This window comes from Lynx rufus, unplaced genomic scaffold (assembly GCF_022079265.1).
Source record: "Lynx rufus isolate CCGP_SWC_20201006 ecotype Redwood Valley unplaced genomic scaffold, mLynRuf1.p SCAF_3, whole genome shotgun sequence".
NCBI lineage: Eukaryota > Metazoa > Chordata > Mammalia > Carnivora > Felidae > Lynx > Lynx rufus.
Window position 1 is genome coordinate 34,222,098 of NW_025814845.1, and position 18,335 is coordinate 34,240,432.

At 40.1% G+C, this 18,335-nt stretch overlaps 1 protein-coding gene across 1 annotated transcript in view; it reads right to left on the reverse strand.

Annotated features, from left to right (window-relative positions):
- The window catches only part of KCTD8 (potassium channel tetramerization domain containing 8), a 258,584-nt gene extending 245,267 nt beyond the window's left edge, over positions 1-13,317 (reverse strand). Inside the window, exon 1 of the mRNA XM_047090476.1 lies at positions 12,357-13,317. Within this exon, the coding sequence (XP_046946432.1) occupies positions 12,357-13,317 (961 nt within the window). The remainder of the gene's footprint in view (positions 1-12,356) is intronic.
- Positions 13,318-18,335: the final 5,018 nt, after the last annotated feature.

Consider the following 18,335-nt stretch of genomic DNA (forward strand, 5'->3'; position numbering starts at 1 on the left):
GATTGAGCCTCATGTCAGGGTCTGCACTGACAGTGTGGAGCCTGCTTGGAATTCTCTTTCTCCCTCTCTCTCTGGTCCTCCTCCACTCTCTCTCCCTCTCTCTCAAATAAATAAACATTAAAAAAAAAGAAATATGCAAATAAAAACCACAATGAGACATCACCTCACATCTGTTAAATGGCAATCACCAAGAATACAAAAGGTAACAGGTGCTGGCAAGAATGTGGGGAGAAAGGAACCCTTATACGTTGTTGGTATGAACATAAATTGGTCCAACTACTAAGGATAATAATATGTAGGTTTCTGAAGAAATTAAAAACAGATCTGGCATACAATCCAGCAATTCCATTCCTGGGTATATACCCAGAGGAAGTGAAAACAGGATTTTGATGAGATATATGCAAGTCCATGTTTATCACAGCATTATTCACAATAGCCAAGATACGGAAATGCCCAGCAATTGAATAATAAATAAAAAAGATGTGGTACATACACACAGTATAATATTACTCAGCCATGAGAAAGAATATACTGCTGTTTGTGACAACATGGATGGACCCTTAACATGTTATCCTAAGCAACATAAGTCAAAGACAAGTACTGTATGATATCAGTTACATGTGGAATCTTAACAAGTTAAACCTGTAAAAAATGGAGTAAATTGGTGATTATTGGGGGATTGGTGGGGAGGCACTAAGAGTGATGATGTTTAAGGATACAAACTGTAACCAGTAGTAAATAAGCCGCAGAGATCTAAAGCACAGTATAATGAATACAGACAATAATATTGCACTATAATTATATAATAAGATAAATATTGCTACACAGGAAATCATATTATAATATATAAATGTATCAAAGTAACACATCGCACACCTTAAACTTAAAAAAAAAAAAAACAGAAATCACTGGAATTGTATGTATGAATCCTTATCCTGCACCGGCAAAGAGACATCCTACATGCAGCTTTCACCAACCAGAAAAAAAGAGGTCAAAATATGGGAGCCTTACCTCTGAGTGGCTATGAACATCTGCCTTAGATCTCTCTGCTTTCTTCATATACCTGGACTTTCAACAACTAAAAAACTTACATTCAAAATGTGTAGCCTAGTTTCAATAGGAGCTGATGAGTTGAAAGCTAACATAGTTTCCTCAAAATGTGGAAATCTGTATTTAAATCCAATTTCTAGCCTAAAATTTTTGGCCAAGTGCCCAGATTCTGAGCAATGTTTGAGTCCACCTGGCGCTGTGACAATTTGTTCTCTTACACAAAACTGCTGAAAATGAAAGCTAAATGCATTCACAAGAAATATAAATATGGAGTATGAGATGCTTTGCCTAGGGGCGCCTGGGTGGCTCAGTCATGATCTCCCAGTTCCTGAGTTCTAGCCCCGCATTGGGCTCTGTGCTGACAGCTCAGCGCCTAGAGCCTGCTTCAGATTCTGTATTCTCCTCTCACTCTGCCCCTCCCCTGGTCACGCTCTGTCTCTCTGTCTCTCTCTCAAGAATAAATATTAAAAAATTATTTTAAAAAAGAGGTGCTTTGACTAAATACATCCTACAGTTTGAGACAATAACCAGTGAATACCAGTATTCCTGTTAATTGTGTAAAAATTGACCAGTGACTGACACTCAACTTAGAAAAGTACATTTTTTCCCCTAAGCAATGAAGAACCAACTAGAATAAGCTTATTTTGATAATATCTTAACATTGGAGTACCTGGGTGGTTCAGTCGGTTAAGTGTCCCACTCTTGAGTTCAGCTCAGGTCATGATCTCATGGTTCATGAGTTCAAGCCCCACATCTGGCTCTGCGCTGTCAACCTCCTGCTTGGGATTCTCTGTCTCCCTCTATCTCTGCCCCTTCCCCACTCAAGTGCGAGAACCCGTGCGCATTCTCTCTATCTCAAAATAAATAAATACGCTTAAGAAACAGTATCTTAATGTTGATTTTACGCTTATTAAGTCAATAATTTTTGTAACATTTCACTAATGATGATGGGACCTTTTCAGAGCAATCTCGTAAGTATTGCTACCAATTTCCTCAAAAAGAAAAAGAAATCTGATGCTGAGAACTGATACTGTAGAGAAATGGGAATAGTTATGTGATCTGAAGCCCTGACAACAGGTAACATGTATTGAGCATTTAATTTGTGCCTAATATTCTTCTGTTTTATTTTTTTTAAGTTTTTTTATGTTTATTTATCGAGAGACAGAGAGAGAGACAGAGCATGAGCATGGGAGCGGCAGAGACAAGAGGAGACACAGAATCCGAAGCAGGCTCCAGGCTCTGAGCTATCAGCACAGAGCCCGACACAGGGCTCGAATTCACAAACTGCAAGATCATGACCTGAGCCGAACACTTAACTGGCTGAGCCACCCAGACGCCCCTAAGTGTTTTATATGGGTTATTTAATTTAATTCTCACAACAAACCGATGAGCATTATTGTTTCCCTCACTTTCCCTTCAGAGGGGAGATTATTTTTCCAAGATCTCAAAGACAGATCCAGAAATTGTCAAGGAATCTCACAAAGAATATTGAACCATTCATAGTGTTCAAGGTTTTCACTTCTCAAGAGTGGAAGATAACAGATTTTGGTATTGTCTACCCCTAAATACACTACTACTCTCCCTATTCTCCTTATACCAAAAATTGCAGCTGTATAATTATACCAAATGATGACAAAAAGCAATATATTATGAATTTCATCTATGCTCAAAGTTTGGTTATTATAACTAGTGAAAGAAATAGAGGTAACACAACTGAATGGTTAAATCACTCACTATTCTGGGGAAGAGAAGTCAACACCATATATTTTTAATTTATATTCTTTTGTTATATTTAACTTACTCTCCCCACCCTACGTAAATAGACATTAATACGAGAATGGTTATAGTATGGTAGTACTAACATTCTAAGTTACCTGCTGAACAAGATCAAACTAAATTTGGTGAATAAACACTGAAATAATGAGCATTCTATCCAGTATCATGAAACATGTGCTGTTATTGCCAGAAAAGCTGATTTATTTTTATTAACTACCTTGACACGAGGTTAATAAATATAAGTAAAATTGATATTGCAATACTGATCACAAAATAGTAATATCTGTTAAGTGCCTTTTAAGGTACCTTTTAAAAACTAAGAATAGGAATTGCAACATAGAGTTATCCAGATCCTCACCTTTGCAAATACCTACAGGTATAGCCAGGTAATTCCTGACTTGATATTACACTACGATAGGGTCTGACCACATCTGGAGGTAGCAGCCACACCACATCTAAGATATTTTGAAAGGCAAATACTCAGCAATGTGGTTGCAGATAGATTGCAGCACAGAGCATTTGCCCAACATCCTTCATAGCATTTAAATAGAAATAAATGTGTGTGGGTACGTTTACAATGCTAACAAGCTCATGTATAACATTATTTTAATCTGCCCCCTATTTTTGTTAACATTTTCTTTATTTTCATTCTTCATAAATGCCTGTGTAACCACTTCTCATGTCTTTACTCTGGCCTCTTGCTAATACACTAATACCTAATAACATAATTCACAGTTACATAAAGTTTACTAAGATCAGTATTGAAATGCAAGGTCTCTTTCATTCATATAAGTATGTCTTATCTCATGATGTAGCCTGGCATTTGCTCAATAAGCTCAATTTAAATAGAAGTGATACAAAATCTCAATTCAATAACTACCTTAATGGAACCACCAACATCTCTGGTTCATCCATTGATTTGTACCTTTATTCAAAAAACAAATACTTATTGAGTTCTTAATGTGTACTAGCAATTGCACTGGTTGCTGAGAACACAAAAGCAAGACTTGGTGTCAACTTTCAAGGAGAGGACTCATGCAGAAGATCCAGATGAAAAGAGACTGTTACATGACCTAGCAATCCCACTTCTGGGTGCATAGCCAAAGGAAATGAAAACAAGATCTTGAAGAGCTATCTGCACTCCCCATGCTTATTGCAGCACTATTCATACTAGCCAAGATATAGAATCAACCTAAGTGTCCGTCAGTGGATAAATAGAAAGAGAAAGTGTAGTATATATGCAATGGAATATTATTTAGCCTTGAGAAAGAAAGAAATCCTGCCATTTGTGATGGATGCACCTTGAGGGTATTATGCTAAGTGAGCTAAGTCAAACAGAGAAAGACAAATACGTCATGATACCCCTTATACGTGGAATCTGAAAAAAACAAACAAACAAACCTCAGAGAAACAGAACAGAATGGTGGTTACCAAAGGCTGACAGGTGGGGGAAATGGGGAGATGCTGGTCAAAGGGTACAAAGTTTCAATTATCAGATGATTAAGTTCTGGGAATCTAATGTACAGCATTGTGATTATAGTTAACAACACTGTACTATATGCTTGAAAGTTGTTAAAGCAGACGTTAAATGTTCTCACTGCAAAAAAGGAATGGTAATTCTGTGATATGATAGAGGTGCTGGCAAATGCTATAGTGGTAATCATATTGCGATATATAAATGTATCAAATCAATATGTCCAATATGTCGCATACTTTAAACTTACTAAATGTTATATGTCAATTATATCTCAATAAAGTTAGGGGGGAAAATGGAACCTATCAGGAAAGGAAAAAAGAGAGAGGAAGGAAATTACATATTGTAGGACATTCAATAAGGACCCTGTACCTGGAGAAGTACAGAGACTAAACACAAAAGGATTCTATAGCAAGGAGTCACTCAGTGTTTCATGAGTATACCAAAGAATACACTTAAAAAACCAACGGGTTAGGATACAAACTTGTAAATAATATGAGCTCAGCATAAAATATTTCACCTACTTTTGGTTTTTTTTTTTTTTGCTTTGTATTTAGCTTTATTTTTTTTTTTTTATATATGAAGTTTATTGACAAATTGGTGGAGGTTCCTCAGAAAATTAAAAATAGACCTACCCTATGACCCAGCAATAGCACTGCTAGGAATTTATCCTACTTTTGTTTTTGAAGGTGCAAAATACAACTAGCCTTGTAGAATAATTAGATTTCATGAAATACTCCCACACGGAAATGAATGATGGGAAGTTTACAGCTGATAAGCACAAGACATGTGTATTCAAGTCTACAGCTGGAGGTTCACCATTACACTTAGAACTTATAAGGTAGTTAACCTATTGGAATGAGCTTGAAATCCTCTGAATAAAGTTGTTCTCAACTTTAGGCAACTCCTTGCAAAACCTCTGATGGGACAGCCTCTCACTACTAAAACAATGAACTTGATTAGAAAAGCCACCAGCACATCTTGCAGGATAGTGGCTGCTAGTAACTGCTGACAGTTCACTCAATACCCTGAAGTTAATTCAAAAGAGGGTTTAGAAATGATACCTGTAAATAAATACGAACTGAAGGGTAATATAAAATGCTACTTCCCAAGAACTTCAAATACACTTGTATATACTATATAAATATACATACAGACACACACACATATATATGTATATACACACACACGCGTACACACACACACACACACACACACACACACACTTCCAAAACATGGCTTCAAAAATACCGAAAGTCAATGCCAGTACCCATCAGGTATTTAATACTGTTTTTAACTTAATTATGCCAAATATATAACTTAATGGCATTAAGCAATATTCAGAACCAATAAACTATATAAAATTACCAAAACTTGATTTCAACTAAAATAGCCTCTTCATTATGCCACCTTCTAAGGAAAGAACATATAAAATGTGTTCTAATATACAAAGTGAAAATGAATTTTCTATAGAAAAGGAGTATACGACTACCTTAGCACTGTTCAAATTTGTCAGTTTATCAAACCTACAAATACTACTTGTTCTCCAAAAAAGTGCTAAATTGAGTCAAATGGTTTGTTTTCTTTAATTTGAAAAACATCCATGAATATGGTAGCCTTAGTCAAAAAAATATTAACCTTTTCATCAAGTAAAGACATAAAACATGTAGTTACTGTATTCCTATGGAAATTTAACATAGATTAAGAAATATTTGATTCATTCATATGTAGTTCACACTACCTCTTTTTGCTTGTAGAGCTAAGTTCTAAGTACTGAGTGGACACTGAAATATACTTGTCAAATTTACTGAATGAAACAGGTATAATTTTTAAATGTTTAGGAAGAAGGGCTTCAAAGTAAGACAGAACCATTCAAATTCCATTTCAGCCCCATATAGCTCTATGACCCAGGGATGGTACTTAACCTCTTCAAGTCATAGTTTCCCAACTGAAGTAGTAGGGAACCAATGCCAAGTTCAAGGAACACTGTAATGTACATAAAACGCATCACAAAATTAGATATGTAGTAAATGTTCTTTTCATTATACAATCTGTATTTTGAAAAAAAATCAAGTTTTTTCTAAGCTTCTAACACCAAGATTAATTTATAATACTTTCTGGAGCAAAGGACATGTATTATACTTTTATTATTTAAGACATCAATAAAAATTTTAATGTCATGCAAAAGTGTCATTAGCTGTATTGAATGTGTCAAAAACAAGGACATCATACAAATCATTTGTATACGACAACCATAACTTTTAAAAAATATGTCTCCCACCAACCTATGAATAGAAAAAAGACTGGAAGAAAATAAATAAAAAATTATTAGCGGTTATGGGGCGCCTGGGTGGCTCAGTCGGTTAAGCGTCTGACTTCGGCTCAGGTCATGATATTACTGTCCAAGAGTTCAAGCGCCGCGTCGGGCTCTGTGCTGACAGCTCAGAGCCTGGAGCCTGTTTCAGATTCTGTGTCTCCCTCTCTCTCTGCCCCTCCCCTGTTCACGCCTCTCTCTGTCTTAAAAATAAAATAAACGTTAAAAAAATTTTTTTTTAATTATTAGTGGTTACTGTTGGTGATTTTTTTTATTTTACTTTTGTAAAATTTTTAAAACTGCATGTATCACTTTCATAATCAAACAAGGGCTACTTTTGAATGAAAAGTTGATCATTTTCACAGTTTCAACTCTTGTCAGTTAATAACTCATAACAGTAGAATAGATAATAATTAATGCTTATTTTCATACAGATTATTTCTCTTTTTACAGGGGATTTTTTTTTAACTAAGGCACACACACACACGCATGAACATACACACACACGCATGAACACACACACACTGTGAATTCTGGTATTCTAAGCTACAAAAAAGGACTTTACCTAATAAAACATAATATCAATCAGTCTTTCAGCTTCATAATGTGAATAATAGTTGGTCAACAAGACACTGTAGAGGGTAGCAGGAAAAAATGAACTCATAACTCTATAAGAAATGATCAAGTTTAGAGACAGTACCATGCCAGACATAAAAGTTCAATGCCCTTAAACAGGAGCCAATGCCATAGCACAGCCTCCAAACCTTTTGCACCCCCCAAATTTTGTCATTTTCTGCTTTAGCACTCCACCTATTTATATGAAATCAGGACCTTGCTGTTTTAAAAAGTTATCTGTTCCTTTTGCTTATTCTCCACCGACTCAAAAGTCATTCAGTCATGTGGATGCAAAAGAAATTTTCACAATATAATTATGAAAATAACTAGTAAGTCTTTAGAAGGAAAAGAACCAACTTTATAAAAAGTCATGAACAAAATTATTTTCCATACAACAGTGTTTGTAATAAAAGTAGGAACACTGTTCTAGGAAAATAATATAAAAATGTAAAGGTATGCTTATAAATAGAATAACCTTTCAATGATATTTCCTAGAAAACTTTTAATACAACAGGCCTGCCAACATAGGACTGAAGAGGTGTTTGAATATTTTCAACTCAACTAGCTACTTCAACCCAACACAGTAAAATAAATCAGGATACATGAAAGAATAGATATAAAAGTCCATTCAGACAAATCAGAATTCATAGGTCAGTCAGTAATAGCATTAATCCCTAGATATGTCAAAACAACAGCAAAAATATACCAAACTTAAAGAATATCAAGTGCATCCTGGAGAAGTGTATACTTTCACACCAAATATTACTCAACCAACACATGGAATACAAAACAGGAAGCACTTTAAGAGAAAAGCAGTATTACCATTCTGTAAACACACTGATTATGAGAAATAAAGGATATATACAATGTTTATTCTAACTATGGGTAGTCTATGTATCACATTCCATGCCTATAACTATCTATTGTCTATAATACAACGTCAACATAAAATGCCTTGTCTTCCAGACATAGCTAAAAGCAGCCACAAGCACACTTAACAGACACCCTCCCTCCCCCCAAAACCCAGAAAGCACAAAAACCACTCTGCTTTCCTTCAAGAAAGGGCAATCTTTAGGGGCACCTGGGTGACTGGTTGGTAATGTGTCCAACACTTGACTTTGGCTCAGGTCATCATCTCACGATTGTGAGATGTGATTGTGAGATGGAGCCCCACATCAGGCTCTGTACTGTCAATGTGGAGCCTGCTTGGGATTCTCTCTCTCCCCCTCTCTCTACCCCTGCCCCACTCGTGTTCTCTCTCTCTTTCTGTCTCTCAAAATAAATAAATAAAATTTAAAAAAGAAAGAATGGAAGGAAGGAAGGAAGGAAGGAAGGAAGGAAGGAAGGAAGGAAGGAAGGACAGGGGCACCTGGGTAACTCAGTTGGTTAAGTGTCTGACTTTGGCTCAGGTCATGATCTCGCGGTCCGTGAGTTCGAGCCCTGCATCAAGCTCTGGGCTGACAGTTCAGAGCCTGGAGCCTGCTTCAGGATTCTGTGTCTCCCTCTCTCTCTGCCCCTCCCTCAGTCACAGTCTGTCTGTCTGTCTCTCTTTCAGAAATAAATATTATTTTTTTTTAAAAAAGGACAATCTTCAGTATTAAAAGAGTAATATGGAATACGGTATCATTAGTATAGGTTCCAGAATCTAAAAGACTTGGTAAAATAATGAGTTAATGCTGAAAACAGATAAAAGTGTCCATGTAGCCAAATGAAGTTGGTATTAAATGTTTAATAGCCTGTATATAACCTTGAGCATTAGAACCCAATGACGTGGATACAAGCACTTAAGGAGATAATGAATCCAGCTCAGTGTTTGTCAGAAAATATTACCAAACTTTCAAGTCCTAGTAGAAAGCATTAAAACACTTCTTGGCTCTGAATCAGAAAAGGGTTCTGTTGGAGTTGATCCAAAAACACTAACTGTAATATGACTGGCAAACATAGGTGACTTGAACTTGGCCTAAAAATCCAAGTTCCGGGAAAGAACTTGCTATTAAATTGGCCATGCCAAACTTTTAAAAGTTTATTATACTATCATTTAATTGCAAAATAATTTTCTAATTAACTTTATAATTAATTCAACCATACTTACCATAAAACAAAATTGCAATGTAATATTTACAAGAATAATAAAGTCTGTATAATATGGCTTATAATTGTAACTGCTGATATTTGTTCGGCTTTTATTATGTGTCAGGCACTGGTCTGAGCACTTTACATGTATTTTCAAATCCTATAAAATTGGTACTATAACAATCCCCATTATACAGGCAGGGGAATGGAGACTTAGAAGAAGTAAATAATTTAACCAAGATCACACATTCGGCAAATGGCAGTGTCTGGGATTACCAGACCATTTGCCACTCTCTTCCAGTCTGTATAGAAACTTAGGGGCAAGTGGGGAGAGGGAGGGAGGAGCTGAAATCCATATTTCAGCCTGTAAACAACAATTCTACAGGTTCAGATCATCTTCATACTGCTAATTTCACACATAGCCTGAATTTTTAGAGGTGTTAAAATGACTGACACACTAAAATAAATATTGGTTGAAGAACCTGTGTCAAGGGGGAAATAAAAGCTAAAAGACCCTCTTCTGCCACTAAAACATGGTGGACAAACAAGTTCATCCAATGATTTTGTTTTTATGAATAACACTGTTAGTCTTTGTAAACAGAGACTGCTAGACAAAATAATTATACTCTGTATATCTATATCATTACCTAAACTGAAGGAAATGGAGATACAAAAATTGCACAGTGTATTTTCATTGACCAATATTAAAAGAAATCCTGTGCAAAAGAACTTGTGAAAATTAGCTACAATCTATACAAACATAAAGTAAATGCATATACAATATTTCACATGGCAAATTGGCTTGTTTTATATTACATTTGCTTAGTCAGTGACTAGAATACCACTTCAGAAGAACAATATTTAACCTGAGATTGTGTATTTTCCCCCCGAGAATAATCAATAAAGAAGGCTGTGCATTGCTTAGATTTCTAGGACTTTTATGAATGAATCTCAGAGCTCATTAGTTGTATGAGGACTCTGCAAAGAGCTATTCGTAATATGGATATTTTATTTTGTTTAACGCTCCTTGTGGCTCCAGAAATGAAATATCCTCAATTCCAAATATCTCGCAAATTACCTTATTAGTTAAAGTGTATGAGTTTCCAATTGCAATACACTATTTTAAGGGAATGTTTTCATAATTGAGTGACAACCTATATTCTCTTCATAAAGTAATGGACATGTTCAAGTCCACAACTCTCAGAGAAAAAGGCCAACACTGAAAGATTTCAAAATGCAAGAATCTGAACTACTGAACATGTATGCTCATTTCTTCTCTAATAAAAACCACTAACCCCAAAAGAGTCAAAAGTTCATCTCATCTTCTAAAATGCTTATAAATATATCCACACTGGAATGACAAATGTTTAAGAGCTAAAATGGTAATAAAGGTCCCATTGATAAAGGATAAAATGTAAACAGTGATGCTAAATAATGTTTTAATTACTTTATGTTGAAGAGATCCCAATTTTATACAAGCAATAAAATATTACCTTCCTTTGGGCAGCTTTTCTATAAAACTTTTTGCTGTGTAACAAGTAACACTTTGATATAATTAAGACAATTAGATTGGTATCTACTACTTCAGGGAATTTTCTTTGCTTCTCTGCGAAATGATTTTCACACGAAATCCAGCACCATTAAAAAAGACAATCTAATACTAAGGCCCAGTGTGCTGTGTTTTGTCACCCTATTTCCAAGGTTACTAGAATACACAAAGAGCATGTTCCATTCAAGCTTGCACCTGTGGGGGAGGGAGGGCGGTGGAATAAATATGCTTTCCACTTCTCTAATCAAAATAAAGTACAATAAATTGTCTAGTTCCCAGTGAGTGAATTACCAAAAAAAAAAAAAAAAAAGATACAATTAAAGCTTTAAAGCTGGTCTAGTTCTACTATAGGCTGTCAATGATACTCTTCCTTAACTCTACAGGCAAGTTTTAAAGCTTCTTGTGTCTTGCCAAAGAAAAAACAAACGTCTGCCAAATGATGTTCCTGCTGCCATCCCAGCTGGCTTTTGCTGTGTCCAAATAGCTCTCTAGTTGTGGCCCTCACTTTATAAGCGTCACTGATTACTGTGCCGGTCCCATCCCCCCCAGCCCCCGTGATACTTGGTGCAGTCCTTGAACTTGATCCACAGAGCCCCCTCCCGAAGCGCACTGCAAAAAGCACCACGCGAAATCCTTTCCAAATCCTCGCCCCCATTCTCTCATTTCAGAAAACCACTGCATTTTATTCCCCCTGGGAAAGTGGACTCAATCCTCCTTTCGCACGTGAGGTGCCCAGAAAGGAAACACAATCACATACACATACACGCATACCCACACACAACGCACGCACGCACCAAGTCCCTTCCTAAGCTCCAACCCTGACAGCAGCAGACATCCAAACTCTAGTTCCTTCCACCAGCCGCTGTTGGAAACCAGCAGTTACTGACAACTGGCGGGGGAAATCTGAGGTTTCTATGAGTGGATGGACTCCTCTTTCCCACCAGCTGCCCTGGACCCCTGAGGAGCCCGGTAGGCGCAGTCGCCACTGCTCGCGTTGCCCCCTTCCAAAAACACCGTAATTGTACGCTCCTGCTCCAGAAAGGCACCAACTGTATGTGATCTGGCGGTGCGCGGTAATGCCTCGATGCTAAACTGCCCTCTGGAGGGACCCCGCTGAGACCCACATAAGTTAACCCCCAGGAATTCCGCGGAAGCAGGGAGAGGGGTGAGGACTCGGGCACACAGCTTTGTGCTGCGTGTCTTCTTCCCGCCCTCCGCAGAAGGGCGCCCAGCTCCTCCGGGAGCAGGGCAAGGGGAGAGGGCGCCGTCACTAAAGTTAAGAAAAAGCAATGCTTGGGAACTGCGTGTTCCGGAGTTGGTGAAGACGGGACTCAAAAGAGACGAAACCGTAAGTTGTGCCTTACAAGGGAAAGCCCTTCGCACTTACTAGCTAACCAGCCCCCGCCGGGGACACCTGCCCGGTCCGGGTTCCAGCCCGGCTCAAACGCTCCGCGGGTCGGCGAAGGGGCGGGGAGAAGTAGGAAACGCGGACACTGGGAACTTACGGAAGAAGATGTACTCAGTGTAGCTGCTCCAGATCTTGTCGTCGCGGTACTGGTTGACGAAGGCGGCGGTGCCCGAGGAGTTACACGCCACCATGTGGAAGCCAGCCTCGGACAGGCGATCGAACGCCTGCTCCAAGTAGGTGAACTTGAGGTAGAAGCGGGACGTGTACTTCTCGGGCGGCCGGTCTGGGTCGCGGCTCTCGTTGAGCGTGTCCCCGAAGACCTCCTTGGCCAGCGCGATGCGCCCGCACACCATGATGCGCGCCACACGCCGGAACTTGGCGTCCGCCTGGTTGTCGCGCACCGTGGTGTAGGAGCCGCGGTAGCCGAGCGTGAGGAAGCCCGAGCGCTTGTCCGGCGCGCCGCCGCCGCCGCCGCCGCCGTGCGCTCCTGGGCCCGAGGGCGCGGCTGCCGCTGCCCCACGCAGCAACAGCGCGTCGCTGCTGCCCTGGGAGACGTTGTCCTCCAGGTCGCTCTGGCAGCCCTCGTCGTTGAGTGAGTTCTGCTTGGTGACCTTGGGCGACAGCAGCTTGACCAGGTCGGTGAGCTGGAAGTACTCGGCCTCGCGCAGGAGCCGCTCCTTCTCGGGAAAGTGCTCCGGCAGCGCGAGCTGCTTGTCCCGCAGATAATCCAGCACGTACCTGAAGAGGAAGCCGTCCCGGTCGATGAAGAAGCGCGCCCGGCTGTCTCTGGGCAGCTCTCCCCGGCGTCGGGCGCCGCCCCGGGGGCTGGAGGGCGAGAACATACTGGCCAGAGTGCTGTCCGGGACGCTGAGCAGCGTCGAGTGCTTGGTCACATAGACCTGACCTCCCACGTTCAGCTCCACCACCTCGGGGAAAGGAGAGGGCACGCAGGGCCCCGGGGCGGCGGCTGCAGACGCGCCCGGCGAGCTGGACGAGGAGACCATCTCGCTAATGGGCAGGATGGTGCTGCCGCCGCTGCCCGTGTCCTTCAACGCCATGGTCCCCCCGCCGCCGGCCAAGTGACACGGGAGAGCAGCACTTTCTCCTTCCCGAAGCCCGCGCCTTGCACCCCCGGCAGCCCTCGGCCTCGGCGTGCGCCTGGTGCGCCCTCGGGCCGGGCGGCACGTTCTTTCGGCCGGGGCGTCCCCGTTCAGGGCTCGGGGCAGCGGCGGCGGCGGCGGCGCCCAGGATCCATCGGGGGAGCGAAGCGCGCGGGAGAGGGGCTCCGCGGGCGCCGCGGCGGCGGTGGAGGCGCGAGGAGGAGCGGCTGCTCCTTTGGGGTGACGGCGGGGAAGTGTGAGGGAGACTTGCGAGAGGCTCTTAGGCAGCCGCTCGGCTCCCCGCGGGGAGGGCTGGAGGAGGGGCCGGAGCAAAGAAAACTCGCCGCCCTAGCAGCTTGCGAGCGCGCAGCGAGCCCCGGGCGCGGATGGTGGCGCTAACTACTCCTCGCAGCCCGGGGAGGCGGCGCTGACGTCAAGCTCCGGACTGGGACCCGAGCCACAGCTGTCATTTAAAGAGATAGGCGCCAGCCGCTGGCTGCGGGGCTCCGACGCTAGGGGGCGGGGGCCGAGCTTGGAGGAGAGGCTACTTGGCAGCCAGCGGGGAAGAGCGCGCGGGGAACAGAAAACACAACGGGGGGGGGGGGAGCGGGAAGGACGGCATCTCTCCTTCATTCGTTTCGTTCCGTCCGTCCATCCGTCCCTCCCTCCTTCCTTCTCTTCCTTCTCCACCTTACTTCCTTACCTTCTTCGCCCCTGTTCACCCAGTAAAACTAGTTGGGGGGGTGCTTTTTGGTTTTTGTTGTTTTGTTTTGTTTTTGTTTTTACTCCGTTTAGGTGGAACGTGGAGTGGGGAGCGGTGGGCGTCAGGGGCAGGGCGGAAAGGTTTGTATTACAGCAAAACTGAGAGGCTTCTAATCTGAAATTACTACAAATGTTGGCGTGCAAGCAGTGCGTGCAAAGCCTGCGTGGCTGTGAATCTCTTGAGGGGCTTTTGCCATAGTTTTTGAAGTGAAGGGCGAGATGCCCAAACGTCTATTACGATCAGTTGTCATGATTGCATATTTAACTGCATGCGCTACATATAACTGAAGAATCTTTAATATCTGATTTCAGGTCACAAAACTAATAAAGGGTTGTATGTAATGTGACTTTTCTTCTTTCATCTTTTCGATATTTGATTCATAGTAAATGCTTAATAAATGTTTATGGAGGAAAAGACGAAAACACGGAGAAAAGTTACTCTGTTCTAATCTCGATCAGTCCCTTCATTAAGCTCTCCATTTTCCACGGGGCAAGAAAAATGGCTTGTTTTATTAGTTTTCTAATAAGCCACAAAATGAAAATTATATGAATTTAGGTTTACCTTAATTTCCACTTGTATATAGCACAGGGACAGTCTGCAAGGTCAGCATTATTTGTGATAAAGAGTTAGTTAGGATAGAAATGCAAATGAGAACTCTCCTTTCTTGTGCCTATCCACTTGGGGCATCCTTTTGTGTACAAAAACATTAAAAAATCATTGATTTATGAAGTACAAAAGTGAAAAGAGTATACTGTGGCACAAAGTAGTTTGCTTCAATCATTATTATAATAATATTACAGATAAACTTTATCCATTAATAGATAAAATAATGTACAAACTTTAATGTTTTTTTAAAAAATTCTAAATGCCTGTTTAGGATTCCTTCTCTGAATCCACCAAAAAAAAACCAAAAAACAAAAAACAAAAAACAGTACTGGATATGAGATAAGAGTACCAACTTCAAATTTTTATAAATAATACATTATTCTTTAGAATGTTATGAACAATATTTAATTCATTGATCCCTCTAAGCCCCGTCCGCAGAAAATGTTGTATCAGTTTTGAAGTTAGGTTACCTGAGACTGAGAGAACCTAGTGGACCAATGAAAGAATGCAACATATCTTCCAAAAGACCGAGACTGAAAACCTGGGTTTAAGATAGGCATCTTCATGCAAACTTCTTATTCAAGACCATTTCCCCCCAAATTTATAAACTGATCAAATTAAGAAGTAGAATTGATTTTCACCTTATTCATTTAAAAGCTAACAGCGCAAAGCATTTGGAATTTAAAATAATAGTTCTTGGAAAATGAATTAATAGAATCTTCATAACCTTTATAGATGAATAAATAATAATGCCTCAAACCACTACTAATGAAGCCCATTTATCATGAGGGAAACGTCCCTCATGATAAGTATGGTACAGACTATAGAATCTCAATGAGGTGGACATATGATACATATGCATATTTATCTATGAATATGAGGTCTCCAATATTATCCGGTTATAATCCATTTAAATTTTTTAATTACATAAAATATTCTTCTAAAATAAAATCGTGTAGAATTTATACTCTAAATGAATCACCTTAGAATTCTTAATGAAATATATTGTGTGATACATTGCTTCTTAAAATAATTCCTTCGATGTTGATTGAACGTTTCTCTTTAATCCCTTCTCTCCCCATACTCCTCTTGACTCTCACTCCTTCCCATAACTAAACCCTACAACCAAACTCCAAACTGAACAAACCTCAAGTCCAGAATGTCTGTCTTTCTTCTTTCTTTTTCTTTCTTTCTTTCTTTCTTTCTTTCTTTCTTTCTTTCTTTCTTTCTCTTTTTTCTTTTCTTTCTTTTTCTTTCTTTCTTTCTCTTTCTTTCTAGAAACGCCTTTCCTTTTCTACCAGTTCCCCAACCTTTTCCCCCTGTTTACCTCTTCCCTGAGGTCTCAGCTTAAATAGTACTTTTCCTAGAAATCTTCAGCTTCTTACCAAAACAGGTGTTCCCATAGCACTCTGTGCTTACACATGGGCAAGGTTTATCACACTGATATGTCATTGTCTCTCGTTAGATTGTAAGTATGGCATACGACCATATGCACTATTCTGTCCCCAACATGGTGCCTACCCCATAAGAGAGAGAAAATCTCTATTTGTTGAGTGTTTACTGCACATAAATATACTCACATTTGATGAACGTATTTATATGGAACAGTGGATGACAAAGCATCAAATCTGTGCTAGACACTGTGCTATACAATGCGTTTGCAGAGATGAGTAAGACTTGGTCCTTCAAAATTCTAATTAGGAAGAGTGAGAACAGAATCTGATCAAAACAAACTCAATCTAAAAGTGAAGGGAAAACAAGAAAGAGATCTACATATTAGAACAATTGTTTTGATGAGCTCAGCAATCAACACCAAGTACTATACAGGTGTACCTCATTTTATTGCACTTCAAAGATACTGCGATTCTTTAAAATTGAAGGCTTGTGGCAACCCTGCATTGAGCAAATCTATCAACACTATTTTTTTTTCCAATTGCATTTATTCACTCTGTACCTCTGTGTCACATTTTGGTAATTCTCACAAAATTTCAAACTTTTTCATTATCATTATATTTGGTATGGTGATCTGTGATCAGTGATCATTTATGTACTATTTAGAGTTGTTTGGGGGGTTTCACAAACCATACCCAAGCAAAATTGATAAACACTATGTGTTCTGAATGCTCCACAGACCAGCCACTCCCCCATCTCTCTTCCTTTCCTCAAGCCTCCCTATCTCCCAAGACACAACAATATTGAAATTAGGCCAGTTAATAATCCTACAATGGCTTCTAAGTGTTCATGTGAGGAAGAGTCCCACGTGTTTCACTTCAAATCAAAAGCTACAAATAATGAAGCTTAGTGAGGAAAGATGTTGAAAGTGGAGGTAGGCTAACCACTAGGACTCTTGTGCCAAACAATTAGCCAAGTTGTGAATGCAAAGGAAAAGTTCTTGAAGGACATTAAAAGTGCTACACCAGTGAACACATGAATGACAGGAAAGTGGAACAATCTTATTACTAATATGGAGAAAGTTTGAGTGATCTGGATAAAAGATCCAACCAGCCATCACATTCCCTTAAGCCAAAGCCTAATCCAGAGCAAGGCCCTCCCTCTCTTCAATTCTGTGAAGGCTGAAAGAAGTGAGAAGGCTGCAGAAGAAAAGTTGGAAGCCAGCAGAGGGTGGTTCATGCAATTTAAGGAAAAAGGCTGCCTCCATAAAATAAAAGTGTAAGGTAAAGCCACAAGTGCTGATGTAGAAGCTGTAGCAAGTTATCCAGAAGATTAGCTAAAATAATTCAGGAAGCGGCTATTTTCAACGGAAACAGCAGATTTTCATTGGAGACAAAACAGCCTTATACTGGAAATTGCCATCTAAAACTTCCATAGCTAGAAAAGAGAAGTCAGTGCCTGGCTTCAAAGCTTCAAAGGGCAGGATGGCTCTCTTGTTAGGGGCCAATACAGCCGGTGACTTTAAATTGAAGCCAATGCTCATTTACCATTACGGAAATCCTAGGGCCCTTAAGAATTACACTAAATCTACTCTGTCTGTGCTCTATAAGTGGAACAACAAAGCCTGGATGATAGCACATCTGTTTACAACATGGTTTACTGAATATTTTAAGCCCATTGTTGAGACCTGCTCAGAAGAAAAGATTCTTTTCGAAATATGATTGCTCATTGACAATGCACCTGGTCAGCCAAGAACTCTGATGAAGATGTACAATGACATTAATGTTGTTTTCATGCCTGCTAAATCATTTTGACTTCCAAGTCTTATTATTGAAGAAATACCTTTTGTTAAGGCTTTAGCTGCCACAGATAGTAATTCCTCTGATGGATCTTAGCAAAGTAAAATTGGAAACCTTCTGGAAAAGATTCAGGATTCTAGATGCCATTAAGAACATTCATGATTCATGGGAAGAGATCAAAATATCAACATTAACAGGAATTTGGAAGAATTTGACTCTGAGCCTCATGAATGACCGTGAGGGGTTCAAGACTTCGGTGAAGGGAGTAAATGCAGATGTAGTGGAAATAGCAACAGAACTAGAATGAGAAGTGGAGCCTGAATGAGAAAGGATGAAATCCTGCCATTTGCAACAATGTGGATGGAGCTGGAGGGTATTATGCTAAGTGAAATAATTCAGTCAGAGAAAGACAGATA